This window comes from Felis catus, chromosome X (genome assembly GCF_018350175.1).
Source record: "Felis catus isolate Fca126 chromosome X, F.catus_Fca126_mat1.0, whole genome shotgun sequence".
Taxonomy (NCBI): Eukaryota; Metazoa; Chordata; class Mammalia; order Carnivora; family Felidae; genus Felis; species Felis catus.
This window is the reverse complement of record NC_058386.1, coordinates 111,145,357-111,164,085: the sequence shown is the minus strand read 5'-3', so window position 1 is coordinate 111,164,085 and position 18,729 is coordinate 111,145,357. Positions and strand designations below refer to the sequence as shown.

General features: G+C 51.8%; 1 protein-coding gene across 8 annotated transcripts; it reads left to right on the top strand.

Annotated features, from left to right (window-relative positions):
* Nucleotides 1-5,683: 5,683 nt before the first annotated feature.
* ETDB (embryonic testis differentiation homolog B) lies at nucleotides 5,684-16,712 on the top strand. Of its 8 annotated transcripts, none has more exons than XM_045050938.1 (6): nucleotides 5,684-5,825; nucleotides 7,683-7,770; nucleotides 10,995-11,186; nucleotides 15,809-15,840; nucleotides 16,206-16,251; nucleotides 16,330-16,712. In XM_045050938.1, the coding sequence occupies exon 6, from the start codon at nucleotides 16,373-16,375 to the stop codon at nucleotides 16,553-16,555; it is 183 nt and encodes a 60-aa protein (XP_044906873.1). In that variant the 5' UTR covers nucleotides 5,684-5,825; nucleotides 7,683-7,770; nucleotides 10,995-11,186; nucleotides 15,809-15,840; nucleotides 16,206-16,251; nucleotides 16,330-16,372; the 3' UTR covers nucleotides 16,556-16,712. The 8 variants fall into 8 exon arrangements, with proteins under 8 accessions (XP_044906873.1, XP_044906876.1, XP_044906877.1 ...); XM_045050939.1 differs by lacking the exon at nucleotides 5,684-5,825 and adding an exon at nucleotides 5,877-6,107; XM_045050936.1 differs by lacking the exon at nucleotides 5,684-5,825 and adding an exon at nucleotides 9,834-10,088 and having other exon boundaries at nucleotides 5,877-7,770.
* The last annotated feature ends 2,017 nt before the right edge of the window (nucleotides 16,713-18,729 follow it).

Genomic DNA, 18,729 nt, shown 5'->3' with positions numbered 1-18,729 from the left:
TCTCCCTCACTTGTGTTCTCTCTCTCTCTCAAAAATACATTTAAAAAATTTTTAAAAGACATTACCCTGTGTGCGAGTGGCTTATGAAATTCCCAAGCGAACCTGTGTTAAATACGTTGCTCAGTCTCTGAGCACAATTTGCTTCCCAAAACAAAACACCCTCGCAGGGACCTCATGGGATCCTCCAGGAAGGGGCTTGGGCCTGCTGTATGAAATACCACTACGAGAGCATGGGGCCCATCGATCCTGCCTTCCCATAGCTGGTTATCACCACAAAGTCCGGCCAGTGTTATCTGACATTGACCCCAGGGCCAGGGACTAATCAGAAAGGAAATCGGCCAGCTTACTTGTCCCCGGCCAGCACAGACACACGTGTGCACCTGGCCCATGTTTTACGTGTGATGTTTCGTAGTGACATCATCTCATGAAAACAGCAGAGAATAGCTATGCCGGTGACGTTTGCCAGTGACGGCACAAGATTGGGGCTGGGTGAGGCCTCTCATCCGGGTGACTTTCTAGTGCCTCTCAAGTATCTGGGGCTCCTCACTGTTGTAGGTTCAAGACACAAGGCCTCAAGGAAGAGCCACATCAGTTTGATGACAGGGGAAGGTCTGCCTGGGGGAGGCGACAGTGGGGAGAGACGGTACGTTCCTTGAAGCGTGGGTTTAATATGATAAAAGAGCCTTAACTCTCATGTGTCAATATCAACCAAAACTGTATGTGACTGGGAAACTCCAGAAGGAGAAAAAAAAAAGATGGGTAACCAGCAAAGGACCTGGGGTTCAGAGGAAAATGAGGTCAAGAATCAAAACTCCAACTGGTGTGTGCTATGCTACAAAGAGAAACAGCAAACCTCCCTCCACCGCCTGCAGACAGAGACTTCGGACAAGCCCGATGGCAAGAAGTGGGGATCTGGACGCCCCTCCGTATCTGGTGCTCCCTGAAGGGGCTGGGCTCCACCTTGGGCACCGCAGCGGTTGAAGAGTGACACGGTGACAGTGGAGATGGTCCCAGTAAAAGGAAACAGAAACTGTGACCCCTTTGCAGAATTGGTGTCGACGTTTTCACAGTTGTGACCACTTGGTGTACTTGATGCATGAAAGCAGGTTGAAGGGTGATTCTTCCTTCCCCTGTACTTCAATGTGCTTGTGATCATAAGGTACACGGGTCTTGTTTTATGAGGTTTCCCCTTTTTTGTGTGTGTCCCTGGGTGGGCATGAACCATGGTATTTTTAAAAGACTTTCCCCAACTCTTTCTCATGAGGATTGTCTACACACAGAAAAGTTGGAAAACTTGGACAGTGCACAGTGTATGCCCTCCACCAAAATCCAGGGATGAGCTTTGTGTCATAGTTGATCATGGTGTCCCTTGAAGAGAAGCAAATGGACAGTCTACTGAATTCTTACTTGAGCTATTTAAGTGGAAGTGTTCCCGGTTGAGTGTGCAGAAGTTGAAATTGATTGACCAAAACAGTCACAGCCCCTCAACCGACTGCCAGATTTGAGCCGGTTTTTTTTTAATTCTTTTAAATGTTTATTTATTTTTGACACAGAGAGAGACAGAGACAGAGCATGAACGGGGGAGGGTCAGAGAGAGAGGGAGACACAGAATCCGAGGCAGGCTCCAGTCTCTGAGCTGTCAGCACAGAGCCCGACGCGGGGCTCGAACTCACAGACCGTGGGATCAAGACCTGAGCCGAAGTCGGGCACTCAACCGACTGAGCCACCCAGGTGCCCTGAGCCAGTTTTTATACCCAGCTCCCTTTGAATGAAGGGGACACAAGGCCCCTAAGGAAAGACCTCACTGCACTGCCAAAAATATAGAATGTTAATCTTTCTGCCAGCCTTCCCCCGAAGGGACCTATGGCCTATTACCAGGGTGACTGTGCATTAGGGAAAAGGAGATGAGCAGACCTTTGGGGGTGTAATGAACACTGCTTCTGAGCTGACACTAATTCCAGCAGACCCGAAGCATTGCTGTGGCCCACCAGTCAGAGTGGGGGATCATGGAGGTCAGGTGATTAATGCAGTTTTAGCTTAGTACTGTCTCACAGAGGGCCCATTAAGTCCCCAAATGCACCCTATGATTATTTCCCCCGTTTCAGACTACAACTGGAACAGGTATACCCACATTTCTTCCCTGACCTATGGAGTGACAGCTATTATGGTGAGAAAGGCCAAGTGGAAACCACTAGACCTTCCTGTATTTACGAAAAGTAGTAATCCAGAAGCAATGCCACATTCTTAGAGGGATTTCAGGGGTGAGTGCCACCACCAAGGACCTGAAACACGTAGGAATGGCGATTCCCACTGTGCCCCAATTCACTTTGCTGATTTAGCCTGTGTAGACACCAGATGCATCCTGGGGGATGACAGTGCCTTACCGTAAACTCGCCCAGGTGGGGGCCACAGTTACAGATACTATTTCAGATGTGGTTTCATTGCTGATACCTGGTATGCAGCTCCTGGCAAATGTATTTCCTCGATAACTGTTAGTAAATACCACCAGAAGCCATTTGATTTCAGCCAGCAAGGCCAGCAATACATTTGCATTGTCCCACCTCGGGCATTTGTCAACTTCTAAATCTGTGTCCTCATTTAGTCCCTGGAACTTTTTTTTAAATTTACTTTTTTTTAAGCTTTTAAAAAAAGTGTATATATTAGAGAGAGAGAGTGCATGAGTGAGCAGGGGAGGGGCAGAGACACAGGGAGAGAGAGAATCTCAAGCAGGCTCCAAACCCTCAATGCAGAGCCCGACACGGGACTCGAACCCATGAACCGCGAGACCGTGACCTGAGCCAAAATCAAGAGCTGGACGTTCAATCGACTAAGTCACCGAGGCACCTCTAGTTCCGGGAATCTTGATCAACTTTCCCTTCCACAAGACATCACCAAGAACTACTATACTGATGACGATAAGCTGATTAGACCCAACGAACCAGAAGTAGCAACTACTCTAGGCTTCAGGGCTTCCCTGAGTGTCCACTGGCCACAGCTTGAAGCTCAGTGATGTTCACGCTGTTCCCTGAGGCAAAGTTTCCCTGGAAAGCATGTCTGTTCCCAGCCCATTGTTTGTGACCTAAAAGCCAACCTGCCATCACTTATCATAAAAGGGCCAAACAGCGAGGGAAATTATTACAGGGATCTGAGGACAAACTTTCATAACAGACGACCGGTTTGTCACTTTGGACCCCACGAGAGCTTCAAATGGCTTCAAGAGTGGAAATGTGTGCATGTGATTGTATGTGGAGCGTGTGGGGAGACGTTCCCAGTGCACACCTTCCCCCCATACATCTTCCGATGTACTCCACTCCCTCTTTCCTTCCCCCACCAGTTCTCCCATTCCTCACTGCTGGATAACCTGACTTGGGGGGGGTGTGGGGGTAAAGACTTCAGCGCCTCAAGCCAAACTGCTTTTCTGGGCTCACCGTCAACTGAGACCCAGCTCTGCGGACGGGACCGGACTGCTGACCCTAACGTAACAACGGCTAACCAACCGTTGTGTTTGTTTAGAGACGGGTCTCCCTATGTTGCCCAGGATGGAGGGCGGAGGTCATTCACAGGCACAAGTCCACTGCTGGTCCACCTGTGAATTTTCACGTGCTCAGTTTCCGGCCTGGGTGGGTTCGCCTCTCCTCGGGTAACCTGGTGGTCTCTCGCTTCTGAGAGATTAACCAAAGAGATGGCGACCTTGGCCCACGCACCCCGCCAGCATAGCTCTCTCCAGCCCAGAAATCCTGCGCTCCAGTGATCCTCCTTGGCTCAGCCTCCGGGGCAGCTGGACCTACAGGTTTGGCCACCAGGCCAGGCCAGCCAACAGTTTTAAGCACCAACATGCCAGCAGTGCCGTCAAATGGACACGGTGCTCCCCCTTTAGTCCTCAAAACCACCACATAAGCCTTTGAGCCACGCGGGAAGCGAGGCCCAAGGGGCAACGGTCACCTGCCCAAAGTCACATCGTCAGTGGGCAGTGAGCAGAGCCAGGACCTGAACCCCTAGGATCTACCTCGAGTGGACGCTGACCATTGTAGCAGCAACACTGCCTCCCTGTGCAACAGGCCCTCTTCCCCGTTCACTCTGCGCCTGGGGAAAATCTGGAGGACCACGGTTCCAGACGAAATGAGAAAAAGTCACTCGCCCAAGTCAGCTCTACGCCGGGGAATCAAGAAAATCCGAATGCGGAAGTAAGTGTCCGTGGTGTCCCAGTCTTCGGGGCCAACCAAACCAGATAAAAGCACTCTCTCTGTCCCTCTCTCTCACCTATTCCCTCATCTCTCAAGCTCTCTGCATAGACGCTGCAAGAGGCAGAAACAGCTTCTGCACCTGGCTGTGGATGTCCTGGGACAGGAGGGCCAGGGACCGCTCGGACACCAACAGATCTAGGGCCTGCTCCAGGGTTCGCGTCAGGCCAAAGCCACCCACGAGTGACACAGCTCCAGGAGCCGCCTGACGGTTTCCAGGGACCTAGCGCCAGGAGCCACAGAAGCGCAAGTGGGAGGCCACCAGTCTGGGCCATCAGGTGCGGGGGGCAAGGGGGTGGGTGGGCAGGGCAGGTCCTCACTGTAGGCACAGTAACTCCTGGGGTGTCACAACAGGGGCCCTTTTTGCTCCTGGGAGCCTGGGCCAGATGCCATGGTCAGGTTCCTAGACATCCTGACCCCGAAACCAGCCGCGACCTCCGACCTCCGGCAAAGGTGTCCGGAGCCCCGTGCGACAATAAACAGCATGTGCAGGATCCGCATGCCCCTGGCCCCCAGTCCCAGCCCACCAGCCCAACTCCGACCCGGGGGGAGCTGTCTCCAGTGCCCCGGCCTCTGCGTGTTCGAGGCGGTGGGACGCCTGGTCCCTCATCTCACTTCCGCCCAGGTCTGGGAGGCACAATCACAGGTGGCTCTCCGTCCTGGTCCCACGAGGGAAGTACCAGCTCTAAAGTCTGGCGTCAGAACACCATCAGCACTAGCTGGGGACCAATGTGAGGACTAGGTCTCCCAGAAACAGCATCGCCTCTGGCCTCGCGCCAACTCACCCAGGACGGAAAACGTGACCCCAGCACGGGGCCCGCGAGGGACCAATCAGAAAACAAGAGGCAGGGCCACTGGACGAACCCAAAGTCCCACGAGCCCTCTAGTGGCGGCGGAAAGTAGAGACGAGCACTCGGGGTAGCGAGGTCGAAGCTCGGGGTGTTCAAAAGAAGAAACTAGAAAGGTAGCCCAAGGCCACTGTCACCCGCGAGACCAAGACCAGAGTCATAAGCCCAGGAAAGTTTATTAAAATGAGAATTCTTGAGCTCATGGGAGATGTAGTGCATCAGGGTGTCGGGAAGGGGCCCAGAAATCTGAATTTTTACCAAGATCTCCCAAGAAATTCTTGCCTCACAGAGAGGTTTGGGAATCCGTGACCCAGTCCTAAGAGTTAAAAGGGGTCCCCACCGTTCCGATTTCTCTAGGGCTGCTAGGATCAGAAACCGGGAACGTCCCACCCAAGTTCCCGGGCTCCAGAAGCGCTTAAGACCGGAAACCGGAACGCTTCCAAAGTGGCTGGGGGCCCGGAGGAAGCCAAGGAAGTGGCGTCCTCTCCCATGTCGGCTTGCTAAGGGAACCAGATGGCAGGTTGGACGTCTCGGGGCCTGCCGGGAAATGTAGTCCGCAGGGAGTGCGGGCGCGCGCCTGCGCCCTGCGCAGCTGCCGCGGGGAGCCTGAGAGAGCCTTGTGCAAAGATGGGGAGTCCCTAAGTGGCCACAGGGCGTGGTCGTCCCGCGGGCGGTGTGAAGGGGCTGGCCGGTCCCGCTGGGGCTTCACCTACTGGCCGCCGCCAGACCTGACCCGGTCAGTCGCCGCTGCAGCTCCCTACGACCCGGCCGGGCCTTCCCTTGATTGTCCGCGACCGGGATCGGTCCCTGGGGATTATCCCTCCGGGCGGCGGGACATCGTGGGCGGGAGCGCGCTGGGGCCATGCTCGCGCCCCAGGCAGCCGATTTGTGACTGGCTTTTAGACGTTCCCACGACGTGTCCCCCCTCGCCTTTCTCCGAGTGCCCGCTCTGCACACACCTCTCTATCCGTGGGCCAGGCGAGAGCAGGCTCGCTCTGGCGGCTTTTGGGGAGAAGCCGTGAGTCCCGGGGTGCAGTGACGTTTCTTTGCGGAAGGGCGGATGGAGGGACAGCGGGACGGTCAGGGCCCTGGTGGACGTGGTGGAGGGTTCGGCGCGTCTGGGGAGGGCTGCGGGCTGCGAGGCTGAGCACGGTAAGGGCGGGTCCACAGCCCCAGCCGGCCGAGTTCCTGGATGCCCTCCAGCGACGGTTAGGTGCCTAGGCGGGAGATGGGGAAGCTTTCTAGGAATCAGTGCTCGGGACAATAACCTTTCGTGAGTGCTTCCTCTGTGCCCCGCATGCTGTCGTTCGCTTCCGTGCAGTTGCATCCGACACAGGAAATTTTGTGAAATCGACGCTATCATCATTTTCATGTTACAGACAGAAGCGCTGGGTGTCAGGCTCACAAAGCGAGCAGGTTATCCCACCTGGATGGTCTGCCGCTAAAGTCCAGGTTACCATCACGATAAGGGGTGATAGGGTCACAGTGTACATTTGGGATGACTAGAAGGGATGATTTGGGATGATTAGGAAGATCATGAGTATTTTTTTCTTTGTCCCACTCCAGGGAAGAGGACAGGTACAGAAGACATCTTGGCAAATGCAGAGAGAGTACCTATAGCTTAGGGTGGGTGCTGGTATTGAGACTCGTGTGTGACCACGTGGGTGGCCTCAGGGATTGACCTAAGAACATTTGGATGTTTTTAGACATGAGCATTGCAAGGGTCTATCCCTTCTAGCTTTGTCACCATTTTCCTCTGGCATTTCCTGGATGACATGAGACAGATTATTCAGTCCTCCTAAACCTCTGTCCTCAGTCCCCTCATCTGTATTTAGGGCATAATACTAGTCCCCACCCCCTAGCTCTGGGTGAGGGCCATATGACCTAATATATGCAGGAGGCTTAGAACAGCACCTCGACAGAGAGCCATGAACGTGATCGGTGTCCTTTGTTATTAATGTAGAACAGATGGCTGGTGGCCTGTCCTGATGCAGTGCATTTTTCTCACGAGAAAGCCACTTGGCATGCCATAGCAGGATGAGGGTCATGCTGATATTGGCTGAAGTACACACGCCTTGAGTGGAGAAGAAGGAAGGATTTTGGATTTGCAGTCTTTGGAGGCGTGGCTGTAGCCAAGATGCCTGTGATTGACGGTGACCAAGGGTTACTCAGAGCCGTATGGACTTTCAGGGTGTTCCCCAGTGTTTTAAGTATTGATCCCTATTTCTTTTGTGGCCTGTATATATTCAGAAACACAGGACAGCCCATGTTAGACTGGGAGTGGGGTGACAGGCCACCAGATGTATAGGGGTTCATTTAAGGGATGGGGTTCTTAGCCTTGTGCCCATGGAATTTCAAAGCCCAGTTGTGGCTTTGAACTATAATAGAACTGCAGTTATGTCTATGGAACACTTGAAATGTGGCCAGTATGAATGAGAAACTGAATTTTTTTAATAATAATTCATTTAAACTGAATCTGCCACATGGGCCTTATGACCACCATATTGGGCAACACAATTCTAGAGGGTCCGCGGATGTTCTAGAACATTTTGTAAAATTTTTAAATTGGATGTGTATGTGTGTGTTTTTCTAGGAAGTGAGTCCATCAGCTTCTCAAAACTACCAAAAGATTAAGATGTGCTGCTTTATGGTTTCGGCAGAACGTAAGCAAGTTAAGGGAGGTAACTATGGCCTCTGGTAACCACTGCTGTCCCTTCTTTCTCATTTTGTCGTGTCCTTAGCTGTGGGTGACTCCTCATGATGAACCCCTATGTTGTTTACTTCGTCATAGCAGGCTAGGACCAAAGGGGCCCAAAGCCCACTGGTGTCAAACCCAAATTCTCATACGTCCAGTTGTTTTAAATAGTCCAAAAAACATATTTCCAAAGCCATTTGGAGCCTACCTACTTTACATACTCCACAAAACTTCACCCATCATCTGCCAACCGCAGATAAGTCAAACACTGGAGCTACAAAAGACCCCAGACTGCTGCCACCCTTTGGAACTGCCTGACCCAGAGATTCCCCACTAAGCCGCTAAGAGACATGAAACCGTTTCCTCTCTCATTGTCCCTTCTTCTCTGGAAATTTCCTTGCCCCATTCCCCATGTGGGTGGTGGCCCCCATACCTCTGTCTCCGGAAGGTCTCTTGCTTGGAGGGATTTCCCCTCCCATAGAACCCTGTCCTTGTGCTGCCCAAATAAGGTTTGTGTGCTACTCCCTCTCATTGTCCTGTGTCTTCCTTGATCACCAACCGCCCCCCCCCCCCGCCAAAATCCCTCTGCTCACCAAGCATCCTTATATAAGGAAGAGGCAGGAGGGGTGGAGTTAGTAATAGGAGATATTACCATGGAAGCAGTGGCTGGAGTGATGCCAGGAAGGGGTCATGAACCAAAGAATGCAGGTGGCCTCTGGAAACTGAAAAAGGCAAGGAAATGGATTCTTGCCTGAAGCCTCTGGAAGGAATGCAGCCCATTAACAACTTGAGTTTAGATTTCTGAACTCCAGAAGGCTAGGAGAAAAAAAAATTCTTTTGTTTCAAGCCACTGGGTTTGTGCTAATTTGTTACAGCAGCAATAGGAAACTAACGTCACTTGTATATGCACAAATCTATAAATATTCCTATATCTATCCATTTGTGTCTATTAGAATAAATATGACTTTAGTCCATTGCCACATGGGTCATCCTAGCCTTTCCTTCTTGCTGAACTGTAAATTTCCTCACCGGCAGTGGCTCCCACCATCCAGCCTCCGTAAACTATACCCGTGCGGCCATTTCTGAAATGTTCATCTATACCCCCATGAGAATGTACCACGCTGAGGACAGTGCTTTGTCTTTAGCCAATCTGCCGACTTTTATTTTTTATTCATCCCCCACCTTTTACATTTTGAGACATTTTTTTTTTATTTTTTTTTCAACGTTTATTTATTTTTGGGACAGAGAGAGACAGAGCATGAACAGGGGAGGGGCAGAGAGAGAGGGAGACACAGAATCGGAAACAGGCTCCAGGCTCTGAGCCATCAGCCCAGAGCCCGACGCGGGGCTCGAACTCACGGACCGCAAGATCGTGACCTGGCTGAAGTCGGTCGCTTAACCGGCTGCGCCACCCAGGCGCCCCAAGACATTTTAAACATAGGGAGAATTTGCTTTCTGCTTGGCAACCTTAGTGCTGTGAATGCCGCCTCTCTCTCTGCTCCACTCGTTCCCTCTGGATTTCAGTCCCCTTCCCCTGAGGAGCTCCCCAGCAGGGGCACTGCAGGGGTGTAGACCTGCTTGACCCACATCCCTACCCCGTTGCCTCGCTCCGCCACCCAAGCCCGCGGCTTTCCCAGTTCTGCCTGACTCCTCTCCTGGTGGCTTTGTGGCTCCCGTCACATCCCTCCTCAACCTCCAGGCTCTCCCAGGAGGTTGTCCCCAGGTACACACACCTATATAACTGTATGCAATGGTACTGGAGAGAAAAGGCTACGTGTTGAGAGACTTGGAAAGGAAGGGGAGAGTATCAGGATAGGAAACATGAACAGGACAGACATTCAAGACAGGTTGGAAACCCTAGAGCAGAATGGCACCTGGCCCCAAATTCTACCTGGAGCTCTGGGAGGGAGACACCCTCTCAGTGCCCCCACACCAACAGAAGGAGGCAAGAGGAGGCCAGAAATGCCAGCCTGGCACTTAGGAGAGGCCTGAGATTATTTCCCTGGGTTCCGCATGGCTCATTTGTAGCATGAACGATTCCCGCTGCAGGCCTCAGAAAGATTCCATAGAGACGCCCAGGGGAGCCTGGGTCAACAAGAAGAGGCGTGGGGTAGGGAAGCGGATGGCCCAAGATGGACAGCTCTCCTTATTGGGAGCCACAACAGCAACCACAGACACCAGAATCAGATGCTGGTATGTGCTCACAGCCAGCCAGGACCAGTAATCCAATGGCCAACATTCAAACACCAAGGAAGACAAGAAAGCAAAGGGAATGAGTCTGTCCTTTGGCCACAATCATCTTGTGTAAGCATCTGTATCCAGAGATCTTCTTGGGGAGAGAGAAGAGGGTGGGTAAGAGGGAGAAGATGGGAGGAAAGAGGAGGGGAAAAAGAAGAGGAAGGGGAAGAGTAGGAGAGGCAGAGGAGTAAAGAAGTCTTCTTGAAGATTTCAGTGCTGGTGGATACTGTGCATCACCTGTATAAGTATATAACATGGTGTAGACTTTCCCAGACATACTGGTCAAGGGAGTACTTTGTTTACAGCACACTCATATCTCCTAGATCCAGTACTCCCTGAAAGAGTTTGGGAAATGTGGCTCTATAAAGAGGCGAACAGAATATCTGGGCCTAGGGCACAGATGGGGGCGGATGGGGGTCCCTAACGGAGAGGCAGTGATACGTTGAAGACACTTGCCCCTCTCAAATTTGTTTTGAGTGCCCCTGGGCTGGTCATGGTCCCTTAGCCTGTCTTACTGTAAACAGGGATTGCACTAGATCTCTTTTAAAGGGAGCAGCTCTTTTAGAGTTCATTCAGAGGCAAGCATCTGGGGCCCTCTGAGCCACTAGGACTCCCCAGTCATTTACAACTGCAGCCTGAAGTTGTGATAGCTCTTAGGCATTTTGCCGACAGTCGATGACTGGTGGTACTGGAGACAGAAAAACAACAAACAAGGGAGCTGGACACTGAAAGCCTAATCTGAACCATGACAGAGATTCATAGCTGGACTCCCATCAAAGCTGAAGAGGGCCGCGGTGGCCACATGGGACTGTGCTGGGGACCTAATGGAGTCACCACGGAGAACAGCCTTTCTGAGACCCCTGGGCCAGGAAGCACACACTAGGAGGATGCTAGGCCAGGGGTGGTCATGGATGCGCCGGGGTGGGGGAAGGAGCAGCCTAAGAGAGGTTAATAACAAGGATATAAATACAGTTCCAGCTGCCATGGGAGACCAGGAGAGGAGGTTCCTGGCACACTCTGCACTCTCAGGAGCCCCTCACACAGGACGTCAGACGTTGCAGCTTGGGCCCCTCTTGACCGGACGGCAAGAACAGAGCTGCTGACATCCACAGCCCAAGATCCTTCTGAGATCCCGGGGAGAGATAGGTGCCCACGTGCCCAACGGTGCGTATCTGTAGGTAGAACAGAATGCAAAAGTCTTGCTCTCTTTTCCCCTGAGAGAAGATTGTAATGTCTGCAATGCAAACGTTCTTTAGACAGCTGAAACCTTACAACATTTTCCGGGACTGGGGCTCCTGAAACCCGATTCCAATTATAAATGCTAATCGGTTTAATGCATGATCAGCTTTAGAGAAGAAATGTGATTGCAGTTCATTGAGAACTTTGCACAAACAGTGGATAGAATGTTGACATATCTAAGGAGCAGACTATGTCAAAAAGATTAGGACACTGACATGTATTTTGATTCTCGCCTTTCAAAACCAGGTCTCACGTCTATACCCACAAGGCCGCTTACTACAATCACCCATGATTCTCTGCCTGAGTGTTTTTTCTTACCCTTGGAGCATGCTGGACATGACCCAAGGCCACTGGAAGTGTCAGATATTTATTGCCTCTGCAAGTAGCGAGCCCTTTATTAATAATGGTGGGGGGGGTGTGGCACCTGGGTGGCTCAGTCAGTTAAGCGTCCAACTCTTGATTTCGGCTCAGGCCACAATCTCAGTTTGTGAGATCAAGCCCCTCAACAGACAGTATGGAGCCTGCTTGGGATTCTCTCTCTCTCTCCCTCTCTCTCTCTGCCCCTCCTGTTCTCTCTCTCTCTCTCTCTCTCTCTCTCTCTCTCTCTCTCTCAAAAATAAATAAAATAAACTTAAAAAAATAATGTTTGGGTATTTGGCAACTACATACTCTAGGTTCCACGTCCCATACTTGGGATGGATGTGAAATGTATTCTACCCAGTCTCCCATAGTCCCCCCCACTGAATAAGCTCCACTTGCCAAAGTGGTAACTTTCTAGATCATCCCCCCCTTAATTGGCTGCCTTCCTTGCAAGTCTCACTTCATCACACACCCTTACTGGTGTTACCTGGTACTTCCTTTCAAGTAAGCTATTTGTACTGATGGTTGGCCTCAGGGTCTGCTTCCTAGAAACCAGGACTTGGACACTTTGTATATTAAAAATGCATGCAATTCAATAACACTGATTCAAAAACATATATGTTCCCCTATGGTTATTGCAGCATTATCTACAATAGCCAAGATATGGAAGAAACCCAAGTGTCCATCAATAGATGAATGGATAAAGATATGACATTACACATGCTCACACAACTCACACACACACACACACACACACACACAGAGTGGAATATTACTCAGCCATAAAAAAGAAGGAAATCTTGCATTTACAACAACATGGATGGACTTAGATGATATCATGCTAAATGAAATAAGTCAGGGAAAGATAGAAGCCATATGAGTGTACTTATATGTGGAACCTAAAAAAACACTGAACAAACAAACAGAAACACATTCATAGATACAAAGAACAGACTGGTGGTTGCCAGGGAGGACGTGGGGGAGGGATGGGCAAAATAGGTGGAGGGAATTAAGAGGTACAACCTGCCAGTTATAAAATAAATAAGTCATGGGGATGAAAAGTGCCCCATATGGAATATCATCAGTAATATTGTAATAACTCCATGGTGACAGATGATAGCTATACTTCTGCTGAGCATTGAGTAATGTATGGAATTGTTTGATCACTTACGCTGTATACCTGAACTAACCTAATATTATATGTCAACTATACTTAATTTAAAAAAAATTTTTTTAATGTTTTTATTTATTTTTGAGACAGAGAGAAACAGAGCATGAGTAGGGGAGGGGCAGAGAGAGAGGGAGACACAGATTCCGAAGCAGGCTCCAGGCTCTGAGCTGTCCGCACAGAGCCCGACGTGGGGCTCGAACTCACGAACCGGGAGATCATGACCTGAGCTGAAGTCAGATGCTCAACCAACTGAGCCACCCAGTCGCCCCAACTATACGTAAATTTATTTTTAGATGTGTTTATTTTACTCTGAAACTCATAAATTCGGTTGGAAATAGAGTTCTACACTCAAAGTTATTTTTTACCAATATTAGAAAGATAGGCTCTACACCATTCTTTTTCTCTCGGTCATTGTTGCTTGCTTCATTATCTCCCCTTTTCTTTTTCCCAACTGATGAAGTGTATCAGGAACACAGAAATGTATAGAACATATAGGGAATAGCATAATGAATGACTGTGTGAACACCTCCCAGCTAGGGAAATAGAACTTGCAACACAGGGAATCTATCTGCCCTGGGGTGAGCACCAGCCTGAATCTGGGATTTCCCATGTCTGTGTGACTGTTATGTAGAGCAAACAGGGGCCAAACCACGAACATGGTGTTTCCTGACCCCTCTGGATGCCCCAGCAAACCTCTGCCGGCCTCCTTCTTCTCTATTTCCCATCATCAACTGCAGGATCAGGCCTCATGATTTTTGTGATCACTATGCGGTGATAGAATGTGTTTGGTGAGCTTAGTATTCCACACGGTCAGGGGGTCAGGGTCCTGTCCAAGGTAATAACCACAGCTCTGATGGATTTTCCAAGTCTATGCCTCCGCTCCCTCCCAGCTCAGGCCTGGCCCAGGCTAAAGGCCTAAGTAGGAAAGGGGGACCAGGTGTGGCACGTTCGTCCCACTGCGACTCAGCCAGAATATGCCTCCCTCCCCGTTTCCAACCATTAGACCCCCACATGGAGAACTGTCCTCATTCCCTCCAGTCACCCCCTTTCGAAACTTATTTGGATTCTGACTTCTTCCCACTGTCCCCCGCAAACTCTGAGACCTCCGAGCGGCCTCCCGCAAGACCCGTCTCCTCAGTAAGTTGGAGGTGTGAGGCCTTTTCGCTCGTAAACTCGGCAGCCTTTCCAGCTTCTCCAAAGGGGGCCCCTCTCGATTCCAAACCCCCCAGACGCTGCCGTGTTAGTTAGGAAACACCGTCGTCTAAGGGTGACTAGCAGGACTTGACACGTTGGTGGCCTTTGGCTGGCACAGAGTCGGAAGCACGGAGAGCACGAGAACACGCAACACACGAACCCAGGAGAAGTGAAATCAATGTTTCAACTTGAATGGTTTCCTCAGGGGAAGGATTCGTGGACCCACACCATTTCCTGGGATTTTTCATGATCCCCAAGGATCTTGGGTGGGTCAGTCCCATGGCTTTTTGGCAAAGGCCACGTCCACCCTGGTGACCGTTGTGTGAGTGTCCACAGCCACCGGGTCAGAACCTCATCCTGTTTGCGCCTCCCCAGCTGCCGCCCCAGGAAAAAGCTCAGCACATTTTAACAGGCCCAGGCGGGTTTCAGGTATTCACCTGCCTTCTTGATGCTCTGCGAGGGCGCGCTGGGACCGACTTCTCCGTGTCCTTTCTCCATGACTGCTTGACACCAGAGCCGGCTTCGGGAAGAAGCACGACTGAAAAAGCCTGTAAAATTGACGGGATCTAGAATTACCTCTAGGAGAGATAACAAGTGGCCCCAGAAGCTCCTCCGCACTTTAAGAATACACGCAACATGTGTACGCAAGGGCGCGGGCGCGCGCACACACACACACACACACACACACCAACTTAGTCATAAGATACTGCTTAAAGGTGACACCTGATGTGAAACGCCAGCTTTATCACTTACTTGATCCCCACATATATATGAAAATATTTCTAGACTCTCTAGTTTGTTCCACTGACGTGTTTGTCAATTCCTGTTTCATTGCTAATCCTGTAGAGTAAGTTTTAATGTCCAGTAGGGAAAACTCCCCCGTTTGGATAATCCCTCGCATTTTCTCTTCAAGGTCATTTTATACCCCAGGTACTGGTTCCAAGTGTACACTCAAATTCCTGTTGTGGTTTATGATTGCGATCACACTGAAATCACACATTTAGAGGGGAATTCAGAGCAGAATCGACAACATTTCAAAGATTAGCCTTCCTTCCCCCCCCCCCCAATAAATAAAAATGTTATTTCAGTGTCCAAACAGGAAGCTCATGAAAAGGTTCATGGACATTTTCCCTAGGTTTTTTTTTTTTTTAAGTTAATTATATTTGGAGGTATTTTACAATGCTCATGACGTGTTTGAATAAGACATTTTCTTTGTATTGTATTTCCTAATAGAAGTGTCTACAAAACTTATTTTCTTATGTGTTTAACTGATGTCAGCCAACCTTTCCTGATCTACTTCCTGGGTGTTTACTTTGGTTCTCCTAAGAAGGAAATCCATTAAGACAAAGGCAGGTTTGCCACTGTCTTGTGTTAGTCGGACACTAATAATAGTTCTCATCCCTTTCTGAGGTCTTTTAGAGACTGAACTCCGTATCTTAATGTCTTGACGTGGTTCTACTCGGTTTGGGACGATAGCTTGGAGGCTGGGCCCTCCCTGCCTCTCAGGCAAAGGAGGTCTGACCTGGTTCTCATAGTCCTCAACTAATCCAGGTGTCACTGAATGTGGGTAACAACTGACACCCCCCCCCCCCACTGGCCCCGGAACCACTGGCCCACTTGCAGTTTTCAGCCGTGAACCAGTAGTAACCAAGGTGATCGTGTCAAGCGCTCGGAACTTGCGTGTGGTCAAAAGGTTCTGAGAGCCATTGTGAGTCACTGTGACACCTCTGGGCTTAGCCAGTCAGGCCCTGGGGCTCAGGGCAGGAAGGATAAGACAAGGAGGAGAAGAATCCTCTTTCTCACTCCTTGACCTCTCTTCCAGACGTTCCTGAAGCGAGCTCGGTGGTCTGAGAGGTAAGACATCCATATCCACCAATAACATGTAATATTTCTTTGTGATGTTACCACGCCCACCCACCTGATGACCCCCAACCCTACCGGATAAAACAGGCACTGCGTCGGGTTCAGAAATACAGCACAAAGCTTTTGGGGGGGGCAGTCTGGGGGTCGTGGTAGGGATCAGGGGTGTGTGGGGGTCAAGGTCAGGTATTAGGGGTGAGTGCGGTCTCCAAAGGCAGTTTGTCATCACACTCACAGCCCTTGTCCTTTGCTCCTCCGGGCCTTGCACAGATCTGTCAGCACCTAGTTCCCAGCCTTAGATCCTTTCCTTCTTGAAATGCCTGGAGTGGATTCTCTTTAACTGTTCTTGCCTGTTGCAGGGAACAAGGCAGATAAAGCGATCTCTGAGGACTACCCTGGAAACAGGTGCATGTGGTGGGGGGGTGGGGGGGGGAAGAGCCCCCCGGGTCCCCTGGGTCGATTGACTTGCATCATCTTTTCCAGGAGTGGTGCTCCTTCGTGAAGCCGTCTGTGGCGTCAGCGAGTCATGGAGAAAGAAAAGCCTGAAGTGAAACCCAGCACACCCGCACCCAGCGACGAGGAGAAGACAACTAGACCCTCAAGACGCCCCAGGCCTTCCCAAAATATCCTGTGCTTTTTACTGAATAGGCAGCTGGGGAGGCACAGAAGTGACGTGGACCTGTCCATGTGGGTGTGGATGCTGGACTGAGCCACGCCCCGCTGCAGGTGGCCCCTTCCAAACAACCATGGGTCTTGCCTGCTCACCCCCACCCCCACCACCTCTTGAAAATGGGAAAGAAAAATTGATTTAAAATAACAAACACCTCTCTCGTGTCAGCTCTTGAAATAAAAGCTGCGTTTTCCTCCTTGTGGTTCGATGTGTTCTTATTGCCCGAACAGCATTCTTAGGTCAGTTACGCTGGCCAGGGGACCGTACTCATGGTCACACGGAGTGCAGGAGGTCTCCCACACCGGGGGATGGCGAGGTCACACTGCAGGGCAGGTCTCTTCCACCTTTAACCCGGGACAAAAGGGAACCGCGATGTGGCAGCAGGTCCCTCCAGGAAGGGAGACTCCTCTCCCTAGGCGGTTTTGAGACACCCTCTGGGTTCCCCTGGAAAACCCAGGTACTAGCCTAGGGACACACATTGTTTCAGAACAGGCCACCAGCAGGGCGGGAAGTTGAGGACACTCCTTTGGGGTTTCTTATTCTGATGCTCAGATTGTCATTTAGACACGACAGCCTTGCGTCATTGTGGGTTCTATTTCGTATTTCAAAAGTCAGAGCACAGGGCATTTTAATATGGGAATGTCACACCCTCCGGGCCCCCTGAAGGGAATGACTCTTCTCACTGTCCCCAAAGTCTGGACCGGCCAGGCCCTTATCCGGTCGGGTGGGGAAAACCTGGCAGTCGGTGGTGGTGGTGGCTGGAAGCCGAGAATGTACTGGACCGAAGGCCCCAGCCCATCTTGGCAGTACGGGGCCCTGGATCCCCTGCAAGAGCCTACAGGGCTCGACAGTCCCTCAGGGAGAGCGCCCTGGGTACATGGCCAGCTCAGGGGACCAGCCAGGGACCAGCGAGAGAAGGTGCAGGAGCAGCGCAGGTGCGGGAGCAGTGAGGCCCGGGCAAGACTGTCCCGGGCAGTGAGGACAGCTGCCTGACCCCAGCCCCACGGCTGGTAGGGGAAGGCCCCCACCTCCCCCCACCTGCCCGCAGGTCGGGGCGCCTGCTCCTCCCCTCCCCTCCCCTCCGACCTCGGGTTACGCAAGACAACTCAAGCCCTCTGCATCCCACCACCTCCGCCCGAGCCTGTGCCCTCCCCGAGTGCAATGTGACTCGGCCTCTAGTGTTCCTGGAGGGCGGCTTCTGGCATCCTACCTCTCACGACTCACAGCAAATGGAGTTGCTATGGGCCGCGAACCTTGGGACGCAGGGGGCCACGTTCCAACAGGGAGGAAACTCACGGATAGCACCTTGAGTGACAGCACGAGCGGGCAGAGGGACGTCGCAATGTCCCCTCTGGTGCCGGGCACCGCGGGTGCACGTGTGTGCACGCAGGTCTCCACCCGGTGCAGCAGGTGGCACTGTCGCTCCTGGGACTCGGGACCCCGTGCAGCGGCTGGCGCCGCCTACCCTGCATCTCCCAGGGGTGCCTGAGCCAAGCAGCAGCCCAGCTGAGGCTCCACAGAGGCCCAGCCCTGGGCAGTGACACTGCGGTAGCAAATGTGACAGGTCTGCCACTGAGAGGCCTGCTGTGAGGGGGGAGGGGGGAAGAATGGGGGGCTTGGAGGTCACAGAGGCCTCCCCATGAGCCCCCATGGTGTGCAGATCGGACTGGAGGGACATCCCTCCACCACAATGTTACTGGAGGGATGCATCTCCGCGTCATTTGTGTCTCCAGAAGTCAGAAGCACAAGTAAGACATCCAAAGGGGCGGCGGCGGGCAGAGAGAGACCGAGACGGAGGAGAGGGAGCCAGAAAGGGGGAAGGAAAGAGAGATTGGCCCCAGAAGTCGATCCTGGGCACAGGATCAGCCAAGTCCACACCCATCCTCCTTAGGAGCCTCCCGCCTTCTGGTTTGTCCAGGGGCTCAGACCCTCTTCTAGAAGAGTCCTTCCTGGGGACCTTGACAGCATCCCCTGTCCAGTGCCTGGAGAAGCAGCGCCAAATGGCCAGGGAAGACCCTCCATCGTTCCCAAAGGCTCTGGAAGAGGGGACACAATGCCCACCCCTCCTCTGTCTTCCTGGGGTGGGGACAGGAACAGGAAGTGAAAATGTAACCAGCAAGGGGTGGGCCACCTCTCTTTCCCTCTACTCAATTGGCTGCCCTCCTCCCCTCCCCCCCCCCCATTAGAGCGGCCGGAAGGAGAGAGGAGGCAGG

What these genes read in the sequence shown, in the direction of transcription:
- ETDB (XM_045050941.1), top strand. Translation starts at nt 16,373, where the DNA reads ATGGAGAAAGAAAAGCCTGAAGTGAAACCCAGCACACCCGCACCCAGC.